We start from the raw sequence: 13,116 nt of genomic DNA, 5'->3' as shown, positions 1-13,116 counted from the left end.
TATAGATGACAATATAAAAAGTACTTTCGGGCCTCCCCTGGTGGCGCAGAGGTTGAATGCTGGGTTGCGAAGCAGCCCACAGCCTCTGCAGCACCAGTTTGATCCCTGGCCACTGGCGAGGGTCCCACAAAAAACAAAACAAAACAAAAAAACTTTCTTTTTTCAGGGAAATATACTCTAAGGCTTGTTCTGTGCTGGCCAATTCAGTAGCCGCTAGACACATATGACTATTTAAATTTAAGTGAATTGAAAGTAAATGAAATTTCAATGTGCAATTTCTCAATTGCATTAACTCAATGTTAATATTGAGAACTCAATAGCTTATGTGGCTACTGGCTATACTCTGGGGCAACGAAATACAGAACATTTTAAATAACTCTTTTGAAGAATGATGGAATATATAGCTTTAATATTTTTAAGATCTGAATCACATTTTAAAAACCAAGTCTTTTGACTTTCTTTTACCAGGATTTTTTGTATGTATGTGAGTTGATTTGATTTTGAATTTATTTATAGATTGTGAACACATGTGCAGCATTTGGAGATATAACTTTGAGTTCCCAAGTCATTTTACGTAATTATTCTAAATGACCTTTTGCTGTATTGAAATAGGTGTAGAGAAGGCACCAATTTAACCCTTTAAGGCAGAAGTACTATCAACAGGTTGTCAAAGGAAAGAGGATCAACATTCTTGATAGTGTCCTTCAGCAGTAATAAATCCCTTTGCATTTCTTTTTAAACGTATGTTTGATTGGACAGTTGCCTAAGTAACTGGTCTATATTTTCTCATCCTGAAAGCTCATGATACTGACATTTTTCTCCTATTTGTCACAGTAAGTCAAATGAATCTCATTTCACTTAACTTTTGGCAAATTGGAAGCAAGGGAGTCTTTTCCATCACTAATAAAAGTAGGCATTTTCTCCAAGACTGAGAGAAGCTATTCTTGCTGCCTAAGCAGTTTGGATTGCAAAAACAATTTGCCACCACATTGAAGCCCTCCAAGAGACTTCAACTAATGTAAAAAGTAAAACCTCATCACGTAGGATCTCTAGGGTTTTATGTAGATAAGAGAAGAATTGTTTGGGGGTTCATTACAGGAAAAAAACCCAACCTACTACTGTTCTTTTTTCTGAGGATGGGGGTATCACCCCACAGACAGCAATCCCTGAGGTAGCTAACAGGAGCTTCTCTTTGGGAAACAAAAAAGGATTTAAGGTGGATCAAGCTTTATAGCAGAATTCCCTGGCTCTAATGCCTCAGTTTCCTCAGGTCTTGTGCAGAACAGGTTGAAACTGTATTGGGGTGGATGATTCTACAAGACCAACATTACTCTTCTCAAGTGAAACTTTGACAAAAGTTCTTAGGAATGAGATCTCTGACAAATATAAAGAATGTGTAACAAAACAAATGAGTCATAATGTGTTAATGGATTAAAATGATTTCTAAGGGACAACACTGGTGGGGAGGAAATTGAACCAATGAACAAGGATCATCGCTTTAAGAAACATTCTTCTTTCACCTCAAATGTCACATCAAGATGAGACTTGTTTTTAAGATAACTTTCTTCACCCTTCAGCTTTTTGCTTACGAATCTCCCAACCATGAAATCAAGTTCAGTTACCTTTTAAAAGAAAATTGTACTTTGTAAAAAGCAGCAACATATTCTCTATAAATAGAAACAGGGTCAATAATTACTCTGATTTTGTAGAGGCTTCATTATCCTCAACTAATATTTTGTCAAATAGTACTCAGTTGAACTGATATGTTTTCATAAATCTTTATGGACTATTTAATATGTCATCTCTACAATAATTTATACATCAATCTTCTTGAGAACAGTTACATAAAACATTGTGGTGGATCACAGGTCACTAAGATGTGTAGCAAAATCTGATAAAATATGTATTCAATTAAAATGACACAGTTATCAAGGTTAAAGCCCAGAAACACTAGGCCTAATGAGGACTAAAAAAACTTTCCTGAGAAAGTCTTAGTATGATATTAACACTTCATCAACAATAATTTTTAAAGCAAAGCAGTACATTTTCATCACAGTTCATTATACACAGAGATTAATCCAGCTGACAGATACAAGCAGTTAATAATTTTCTTGGTTTAGAAAGCAAACCTTGAGGAAGGCACTTGACTTCTCTGGTTTTAAAAGACTGGCTCGTCAAAATAAAGTATAGGGATGTCATAGTGAAGAGATAAGCCTTTTGGAGTGAATAATGTTCTAAACAGAATATCTATAGCAGCACTTATTGAACTACTGGAAAGTAAAATTGTAAAACAGATACCAGGCGTGAAACAGAGTTTCAAGTCCAGACAGTAGCCTGGCCCGTTTTGCTTCCCCTGTGCCCATGGCTAGCGCCACACTGATCCCACTGCCACTCTGCCTGGATGCATGGTGCAAGTCAAGCAGGATGTGGCATCTTAATGTCATTTCCAGAAAAATAGCTGACTTACATGGCCACCAACATAGAGTCTATATAAAAGCATTCATTCTTAGAGGTTTTTACTTCTAGAGAATGGAAAAACTAAACAGCAGAATGGGAATGTGTGAAGACTTGGGTTCAAATTCCTGTTCAGATTGTGGAGCCACAACAGCAAGTTTTCTCACTTGAATGAACCAACATTTCCTTATCTGAAAAATGAGGAAATTAGACTTTGGCTGGGGTCCCCACTAGAATGCCCTCAGTAGGCACAGCCAGCCTGCTCTCACGAGGAGAAAGATCTGATGCTGGGGCTCCTATTAGGGTGCTGATGACAGTGATGTGATGGAGAGTACCTGGAGTCAGCAGCTACCCATTGGCCCCAGAGGGACCAAAGATCCTATGCTGTCAGGGCACCAGATTTTAAAGAAAATACAGAAATTTTTGTGTCAAATATTCTGGTTTTTTACTTGCTAGTAACTCATTCAAAATAGGAAAAAAAAAGCCACTGTTAAGACTAAACTAAACATTATGTGTGAGTGGGATGGGCCACCATTTCGTGTCCTTTAATTTAGAGCCTCCAATCTCTCCCTGCTCTGTGGTTCTATGAGAGGTTGGAGGAGGAGGTCATCCTGGGCCCACAGATGATTAGCCCTTGCACAACTCTAATCAGTCTTCTTTTCTCTTGGTTTCATTAACATATGAATACAGTAAGGAATCAGTGCAACCACGGTCAGTGGGATGGATGCACTTTTACAGAAAGATAGCACATAAAATAAATGCTCTGTGTGAGTGGGAAGCTTGACAAAGTGGTAGAGCTGCAGCGCGGTCAACGAGGCCACGGCACAGAGCAGTCGAAAGCTCAGCTTGTAGCCGTTTTCCCCTCTGCAGCTCCTGAGGAACATCTGTGAGTTGATGGCAAAGCCCAAACCAAACAGGACTCCAAGATTTCTCACAAGTCCTGCAAAAGGCGTGGTATCAATGTGGATCCAGTCGGGGTCAGCACACCATTTCTTGGCTATAGGTACAGACCACAGCAGGTCAATGTCAAGCAGTCTGAGGAGCAAGTAAAAGCCAAGGGCAAACAGGAAAAGGAAGAGGTTGGTCTTCAGGTAAGTGCTCAGACTGGCCGTTTGGATGCCTGTTGCGTGTTCAAAGACCTCTGCCACCAGCATGCCTGTGGATCAGAGAGAATGCTCAGGTTACTAGGTTCCCTTGAGCTTTGTGGTAATCAATCCTCTCCGCATTCAAAAATTTAGCCATAGTTTTCATTTAAAAAGGGCTTTAGATACCTATGTTCTTTCCATTTCCCAAAGGCTTCTTTTGAAGCAATAACTAAAAACACACAATTGCCCTCTTGGTCTTGATGCCACTCTTACAAGCACAAGAGGATCATCCAGGAGTCTGTGGCACTGAGTCACGATCCAGTGCACTGCAAAGGCAGAGCACTGATTGAGGTGTTTGCAATTAATATTTCAACTGTCACAGGCAATTAATTTAGAAAGCCTTTGAATTGTATGTGGGATTGAACTGCAGAAACCCAATCATAGTGAATGCTGCATCAGGAATGCAAAGCAGCTACTAAGTGAGGTTCCTTGTCTTGTAAAAACCATTCCAGTTGTTTCAGAGAGAGTGGCATGGTGTCCAAGTTGGAAGGACATAATTAAGTTCCCTGAGCCATGGCACGTGAGTTAGACTCAGCTCTCGTAAGAGCTGTTCAGTACTCAAGAGTTAATGCACTGATACCAACCAAGTGTGTCCAGAGTGGATCTGAGAAGTGTGTTCAACCACTTAAGCTCCCAGGGTGGCATTTAGTATCTTGACTTGACAGAATTCCTGAGATTGGGGAACTGTTTACCAGGGAGAATCTGACAACATAATACAAATGATATTAAAGCTGTTCCAAAATTACACAACTAAAGGTAAGGGATCATATTTACCACCAATTACTCCAAGAATAACTTGATGAGGAAAATGTGTTGCTATGAATACTCTGGAGATGCAGACACTGATTTGAATCAACCAAAAAAGACTCCAAAGAAATGACCAGGTCAGTCTACAATGGAAGAAACAAGCGTAAAAAGCAAAGAAACTGTACCACTCATAAAATAAGGGGGATGACAGCACATGAGCTTCCCCAGAGGAATCATCTATCTGTGATATACATTCTTGATTCTAGAGTCTTTTTTTCAAAAGGTTTTTACATGCTCCATAGGATTTGAAAAGCTTTAACAGAGAACTTTCTACATTTATCAATGCATTAAACTTAATCAGCGCTATATCCTGTGATTTTAATTAATGCCATAAAAGGAAGACAATTTGACTCCTAATCATTGTTTTAATGGAGTTAAGGGAAATGCAAATTTAGGAAAAATTACTAATATCCAAAATGATGAAGAATAAATCATACACATTTTTACTCTGTGATTTGTTCTACCTTATTACCCTTCCCTCTAAACATTGCTTTTTGGAAGAAAACTCACTGGAAAGGCAGCTGCCACTGTGATGAAAAGTGCTTGGAGCATTCTGTCAAGGACAAGTTTTCAGTAAGTTTAATTTCACAAATTCTCAAAAGTTCTACTTCCCTTTTTTAAATTGAGATATGAAAGGCCTCCCTGGTGGCCTAGGGTTTAAGTCTCAGAGCTATCATCACTGAAGCCTGAGTTCTATCCCCTCCCAGGGAGCTAACCCACATATGACTCAGCAGACCTCTCCTGTCTTGCCTGTTGCTCCTCTCAGCAGATTTCAGTAAATCTGCCTATTCTGCTCCCCACTCTGTCTCTGGTGAATCCTCTCACCCCTCTACCCCACCCCCAAACCTCTGGCCTGCACCCCACTTCTTCTACAAAATAAGTAAATAAATATTAAAAAAAATTGAGATATCAAAAATAAGGATAAGAAAGTTGACCTGTAGAATATATACTTTGAATTAGAAGCAGCAACATGCAAAAAATAAAAATATTAAAATCCAAGCAGTATTTATCATTTTAATATAAAAATAATCAGGGCCTCCCTGGTGGCGCAGTGGGTTGAGCGCAGTGCTGTGAGGCTGTCCACAGCTTCTGCAGCACAGATGCGACTCCCAGCCGGCCACGGAGACCCACATGGTGCAGTAGACCTCTCCTGTCGCACCAGCTGCTCCCCTCAGCAGTGCTTTTGGTCTGTCTGCCTTTTCTGCTTCCCGCTGTGTCTCTGGTGAATCCTCTCGCCCTGCCCTCCCGTGCCTCTGGCCTGTGCCCCAGCTATTGTATAAATAAAAATAAATCTTAAAAAAAAAAAGGGGCCTCCCTTGTGGTGCAGGCGGTTGAGCGCAGCACTGTGAAGCTGCCGGTTCAATCCCCGCCAGCCTTGGAGCAACCCACATAGCAAGCAGACTTCTCCTGTCTCGCCCACTGCTCCCCTCAGCAGTGTATTTCATCAGTCTGCCTGTTCTGTTCCCCACTCTGTCTCTGGTAAATCATCTCACCCTCCCGCGCATCTGGACTGTACCCCAGTTCTTATATAAATGAAAATAATTCTAGAAAGAAAGAAAGAAAGGAAGGAAGGAAGGAAGGAAGGAAGGAAGGAAGGAAGGAAGGAAGGAAGGAAGGAAGGAAGGAAGGAAGGAAGGAAGGAAGGAAGGAAGGAAGGAAGGAAGGAAGGAAGGAAGAAATCAGCAGTGTTGAGTTCCAGGAATCTTCAAAGGTTCTGAGTGGTGTGTTCCTGATAATAGGACCAAATTTTAGTTACTGAATGACTATGGACTAAAGAAAAATGAGACTTTAGAAGAGGCACTCAGCAGGGGTCACAATAATGAAAGAAAAATAAGCAAGAAGTTGGTCAGGTTAAGGTAGGGAATAGGCACTCAGCAAATTTTGCTTCATGAAGGAAACACTGAACTTACAAAAACTGAAAAAGAATTACAAGAATAATTTTTTACAAGAAACAAAAATTTCTCCAGATCTGGAAAGAAGGAAGAAAATGAACTACAGAAAAAAAGTGAGGCTTATCTAGATTCCCACTTTGAAAAAATTGTCTTTGAATAGAAAATGTTAATTTCTTTAAATTATAACAACTTTCTATTGCTGTTGTTTTGTCCTGAATAATGAACACATGTGATAGTCCATTAGAATAAACTTTAAAGATGCCCAGATTTCTTTGGTCATTTTTTTTTGCTTATGTAACCCAGTACTACTTGTACAAAATGGACTATTTGATGGATTTTGGGAAATTTTTTATTTTAGAAGAACTTTTAGAGACCAGTATAAGTTAGTATTAAGCAATTAACTGACAAGTCTTGTCCTAGACAATCTAATAATTTATGAGTAGAATGGTGCTCAGGGTTATTTTAATGATAGAGTATTTTAGGAAAAAATAGAAGGAGACAGTCCCGTTCTACAAAATTGTGAGGGATCTTAAATTTCCAGGCCTTTTTAAATGTTATGAATCTACTAACATTAACTAAATCTACTTATATTGAAATTTAAGTTTAGCTCTAGAAAGTTTTTAATGAAAAAGTTTGCAAAGTCTTTAAATTTAGAATATTATGATATTGATGTTAAAAGCATTGGCTATTTAGAGAGGGATGTATAATTATGCCAAATAAATTGGTAGAATGATTCTCAAAATCTAGTTAATCTTAAAGTGAGGGAACATACATACAAAAATATTTCCTTATATAACTTTGGATGACTTATTAACGAGTCATCAAAGTGATTATTGCATTAAAGAAAACTAAAGGCACATTTAGCAAATTATTACTCAATTAAGCATTTCCAGCCCTATAAGTGGCAATACCTCTGAGCTAATTAGAATATTTACCTTAGAGGAAAATACTCATTTTCTATTCATTTTGAATAAGCATATTTCAACAACTAAAGATATGCTAAAATGAATTTTGAAAAAGATTTTCTGTATTCAAAATTGTCATATTGCAGTGCTACAGAAGTGAAGGCAAAGCTGACCTGTGCAGAGTGGTAGACAACTTATCCATTTGACTGACAGTGTGGCTCAAGGTAGCTGTTACCATGATGTACCAGACACAGGAAGAGCCCATTGCATGGCCAGATGGACTTCCTGCAACAACAAAGTATTGATCCATTTGAAAAATGGTTGATAGAGTATCAATATTAGAAAAAGGTAGAATGGTATTTTAGTCATGCAAATTACAAATAGCTCAGGGAAATATCAAAAGGCATAAGCTGTACGTAATGTTTAGAAATGGGTAGATATAAAGGAAATTAAGCCTCAAAACACTATTTCAATTTTTTTCAGATTTCTCAAGTTCATTGATTTCTGGAAATCAGAACCTCAAGATGAACTAAGAACTCAGACTATTGTACCCAAATCTGTCACCCACCTAATCCTTCACTTCTAATTGTTTTTAATTGATGAGAAGTTTAAAGTACTTGTACTGGATCTTGAATCTGTTTATTTTCCTTGAGCTGAAAAGACAAACATCTAAAGGATATCATAGTTATGTCTGAATTACCCATTGACTTACAAATGACTGCTAAGTATCACAGTTACCAACCACTGCAATGGGCATCTTCATTTTGAAATGGACAAGGAGGAACTGTGAAGGGAAATAAATCCTAGTGAAGAAGCCAGAAGACGGGTAACTGTTTTACTACCAGAATAGCTTTCCCATGCTGCTTAATTTTTTTTAAATGACTTTGCTTTGATGTTCTCCCCCTAGTTTTTGCCAACAGGAGATTCATTCAGGCAGATACCAGTTCCTTTTGAAAAATACTGAGTTAAAGAAAGACAAATCTATTTTTTATAGAACTAATTCTTTTAAATCTATGCTTATGTAGATCTTTTCAGAACTTCTTATGTTCTTAAATGAATTGTAAATTTGCAAGGAATGCAAAGAGAATGCAATTTTCCCCACCAGAATATCTCTCATAAAATAGAACACATACTGGTAAGTGCTGGGATAGACCAAATAAACATTTCAGTCCTTTCAAAGATCATCCATCCATCCAACATTGCTTTCACAGAGGTAAAATACATACCATCCATGACCTGATGGAATGCATAGTCTATATGGAAGCTAGCACATAAAGAATTAATTATAGTACAGTGTTATAAGTTATATATCAGATGGAAATACACTTTCATGAGAGCAAAAAAGAATGATATTCAGATAACTTATTAGGAATTTATGCATTTGCTATATTCAGCTCCAAGATGTCAAATGGCAAAATTTTTTACTATGTAACAAACTGTGATGAAGTATAATATAATAGTCTTATAAATTAACAATAACATGTAATTTTCATATATATTTCATAGTCCTATTTGCAATCTTAAATTCAACATCTACAGTAAAGATTTTACAATCATATAGATTCTTATAATACAAAGAAATGACCCAAGAAGTCTGTTTGTATGCTTTATACCAAGATAAAATAATATTTAAAGAAATAATCCTAAGATTGGAAATAATTTTTGCTCACATTCATAATATCAGGAAGGCCTTACCTCTCTTAGAAATCTTGTTGATTTTTCCCTCGTGAGATTCTCAGAAGACCTATAATAACTTTGAAAGTTGCTCAGCAGCAGATAAATAAACATTTCTAGGATTTTAGTATAGCTCCTTGGGAATTTTTTCTAGCTAACTTTTTTTGGTATATTTTAGTATCAAACCATTACATCCTGACAAAAAATAAAACGCCAAATATAAAATCATTTGGTAAATGTTTTCCTAACTTAGTCTTTTACCAATAATGATATGAAATTTGATTATTTGTAAAATTCCTCTTTTCTCATTGGCAACATTTATGTATATAAACTTTTAGCATGCATACCCACTTCTTTAATACACTATATACAGTTATTAGATGATAATTATATCTAATGACTGTCTGTTGGAATATCTTCAGTAATTTGAGGCTGGTATCACTCTTACCTGGACCTGTTTCACATGTAGTGGGGAACTGCTCGAGGCATGGGCTTGAGTGATTTGAGTAAATCTGATTTTCTTGCACCCACCAATACGGCCGATGACCAAACAATATCCTGTATTCCAAGAAATACAAATATGCATATATATATTTAAATATATATCTTTAAATAAACAACTGTTACTTAACTGGAAAAAGCTATTTTCTCCTATGAGAATGACTCAAGCTGAAAGTTGATAGGGAAAGCTCATGATTAGGAGACTTTAAAAGAACTTGGGTTCTGGTCTGTTCTCATTATAGAGGATGACAGTCATTTGGGGCTTATCATCCTAGTTTCCAGTAAAAACAGGAACTTTTTTCCATATAAGGGAAGTCCTGTAGGTGCTTTGGATACTTAGATGGGTAATATCAAAGTGGTCCCTAGAAGCACTGATTTGTTCATTGTGATGCTGCTCATTTAATTATTAACTTCTTGCCTAATTGAAACATGTACATTCAGGGTTTTGGAATTTACTTCTAAGTCAGAAAACACATACGTTTCTATATTTCTTGTAAATTCTATTTATGAATCAATGTTTCAAGCTAACCAGTATGTTTGAAAGATTTTCCAAGTAAAACTATACACTTAAAAAAATAAATAAATAACTATAGACCTAAAATGTGATCAAGAAATCAAAGCTGCAAATTTAAGAATAAGCTTTAGTAAAAATGAAATAAAACAGAAGTCTTACCATTTAAAAATAAGATTGAACCAATCCCCAATGACTGCCACCCAAATCATCTTGGTTCCAACTGTCTGATTAAGTTGAAACCAAAGTGGAAAATAAATAAAAAAGATATTCCGGGGGTCTCCAACATTGGACATAAAATTTAGAAAATTGTAGTATGTTCGATAGTCCTTCTGCAAATGCTGAATAACGAGCACTCCATTCCTATGAAGGAAATCCATCTTAAAAAAAAGATAATGGTAAACACAGAGCAGTTGGAGCTGCTGGGTTGGGTCCCACTGCTTTATATGGTGCCTTGCAGCATGTCCAGCCATTATTACACCATGTGATGCTAACTCTTTGAGGAGAGGGCATGTGGGCCCTCCACTGTTGAAAAGCTCATTTATTTATAATTTTAATTGGTGCCAAAGAGGTGAAGTGAAATACACGCTGATCTGTGGCAAGTTGAGGGGAAATTTGGGTAGAAATGTAATGAATTTCTTATGCAACCTCCGTTTTGTGTGAACAGTTGGCTCATGTTTGCTTGAAATTTCTTGCACAGTTCATTTCCTTTAAGGGCAGACATTAGCAGTTTCTATGCTTGGCTAGAAGTCTACGCAAATAATTACAGTATGTTAACTAGCCCTTAAAGCCATGCATTTTAATTTAAAATAGACTGTGTTTCTTTGGCTACTTTTTTGGGCCTTTGGGGGAAAATATGAGTAAATATCCAGGCATGAAAAATGATATGGTGATACATTATCATCTGATAGCAGACTTTTTAAAAAAGATTTATTTATTTACGCATACAAGAGCTGGGGTACAGGCAGGGATGTGGGGGGTGAGAGGATTCACCAGAGACAGAGTGGGGAGCAGAACAGGCAGACTGAAATACACTGCTGAGGGGAGCAGTGGGTGAGTCAGGAGAGGTCTGCTGGCCATGTGGGTTCTTCCCTGGCCGGCCGGGAATTGAACTAGTGCTGCAGTGCCTGCAGACTTCATAGGTTGTGTCTTAAACTCTTATACCACCAGGGAGGCCCTGATAGTGGACTTTTAAATAAAAAATATTTTGATATTTATTTATTAGCAAAGGCAATGATGTGATATGTATGGAACAGAGAAAGAAATACTTGGAGCATATGAAATCTGCAAGGAAATTTGTTACTTTCTGACCACAGGACAGGAAAGCAGAGGTAGAGTTCACTTGGACTATAGAACTGCTAGGACTGTGTCATGTTTATTGACTAGAGAATACAATTGAGACCATTGGGGAGTTGCTCGTGTGACAAAAAAATAGGAATGGACTTTAAAGTCTTTGAACAATCAGGAAATGGGTGTTGAAAACAGTGTGTTCAGTACAAGTACTCAGGAAGCACCGAAACAAACTTGTAGATTGGAAATAAACAGAAGGGCACTTCAAAGAGACCTATGGATTCAAGTCAGAAGTGAGATGCTAGATTTAGAACCGGATTATGTCTTCGAGGTCAATATGAAAGTTATCAAGTCCCACCAGGTGGCAGAAGGGGAGGCAAGTAATCTTTCTTGCTATCTTACCATTCTTATAGTGTCTTCACTAATCATTGCCCCCTTCACTGAGAAACTTCTTCACAAGCTAAGAACACCACTTTGAATTTCTCTGTCCTCCTGCCCCATCATTTAACAGTGCCACTTGTTATGGGGACTCCAGTGTGTACAGATATCTTTCCAGTCTCTTGTTACCTCTCCTGGAAGAGATGCTTTGAATTAAAATCTTTTGGGGTCCTTTTTTAGAATGTAAGAACTTGTCCTACCTGAGACTAATGAAATTTTTGGTGATGGGATCCAATCATAGGTATTTTAAAAATACTTCCCAAGCTATTCCAATGTGCAGTTGGTGCTGAGACTCATCATGATAAAGCAATCCATACATGACCTGTTCTCCTCTCCGTCTTCAACCCCACTCCCTGCCGTAAGTCAACCTGAAAGAAGCTTCAATGACATTTAATGTTTAATTTATTGGATGTAACTGGATTTTCCTGCTATATTCATTTCTGTACTAACTGATTCATCTTGTCAAGACTTCAGAGAATCTTACTTTTATATTGCCGAAAAGTGTACTCTAATGAAAAATTACCTATCTTGTGACAGTTTGCATATGAACTTGGTACTTGGGCCAGAAGAGGTGAAACAATGATGACTGAAACAATTGAAATCACTTCTGAGGAAACAGGGCCTGCTGCTGGAAATTTTCCTCCCTGAGTTTTCTGTGGGCACGACTAGAAGGACCTTAAAATACATCCTGGTTTCTGTGGATGAGAACTCTGCTTTGACAGCCACAAAGTGGGATCACAAGCTACACCATGTCATTTCTCAGAAAGTGACTTTAAATGGCTGCCAGGAAATGAATTTTAATCTCTGTCCACAGTAAGGGTCTTACCAGCCCCTTTTTATCATTCCTATCATTTTTAGTAAAAGGAGAATCAGAAAGTGTCAGTCATCACTGGCTCTCAGCACATTTTGCTCTTTCCCCAGGCAGCCTATGAATTACACCCACACTCAGTTCTCCCACTAGTGAGCTAATCTCATCTAAATGATGTATGTGTTAGGGTGAAATTAATTGCGTTAAAAACTCATTGTGCTTTAGAATGTCTTGCATTTATGCTCTTCCAATTTTTCACTTTAAAAATACTCTATCTTATTATCTGATTTTAACTTCACAGAGGTCCAGTAATCTTTTCAATGATGAGGAAATGGACAAGTAACCTGCCCTGGGTCATTTTAGTGTTATAGCCCTGTTTAGAGATTAAATTTTATCTCCAGAGCAATTCTTCTTCTTAGTTTAAGCGGTGTCCACGCTGCTTAAGGCCAACATTGGTAAGATTTAGAACAGCTGCAAACAGAATAAAAGCTGATGATATAACCAGCTTGATTCTGCTATCAACAGCCAGAACTTCAATTCCCAGCCAAAAACCTCTTCTGTGTAGTCCTCAGAGATAGTTGGTTGACACAGATGCCCATCTGGTCAGTTGCCAGATCACTAGCATAATTTCACAGATGCAGTCACTACTTTGAACTTCTGTTGGGTGACTTGTCCTATTTGGTTTTCAGTA

The 13,116-nt window shown here is 37.6% G+C and overlaps 1 protein-coding gene across 2 annotated transcripts; it reads right to left on the bottom strand.

The window, feature by feature from the left end:
* Nucleotides 1-3,098: 3,098 nt before the first annotated feature.
* Nucleotides 3,099-10,305, bottom strand: G6PC2 (glucose-6-phosphatase catalytic subunit 2; the record flags this gene model as incomplete). Of its 2 annotated transcripts, XM_084232322.1 has the most annotated exons (5): nt 3,099-3,610; nt 4,374-4,489; nt 7,377-7,488; nt 9,326-9,435; nt 10,052-10,305. In XM_084232322.1, the coding sequence occupies 5 exons, from the start codon at nt 10,267-10,269 to the stop codon at nt 3,099-3,101; spliced, it is 1,068 nt and encodes a 355-aa protein (XP_084088448.1). The 2 variants fall into 2 exon arrangements, with proteins under 2 accessions (XP_084088448.1, XP_084088449.1); XM_084232323.1 differs by lacking the exon at nt 4,374-4,489 and having other exon boundaries at nt 3,586-3,610; nt 10,052-10,269.
* Nucleotides 10,306-13,116: the final 2,811 nt, after the last annotated feature.

This window comes from Talpa europaea (assembly GCF_964194135.1).
Source record: "Talpa europaea genome assembly, chromosome: 1".
In the NCBI taxonomy this organism is placed as follows: Eukaryota; Metazoa; Chordata; class Mammalia; order Eulipotyphla; family Talpidae; genus Talpa; species Talpa europaea.
This window is presented reverse-complemented; position numbering and strand designations above follow the sequence as displayed.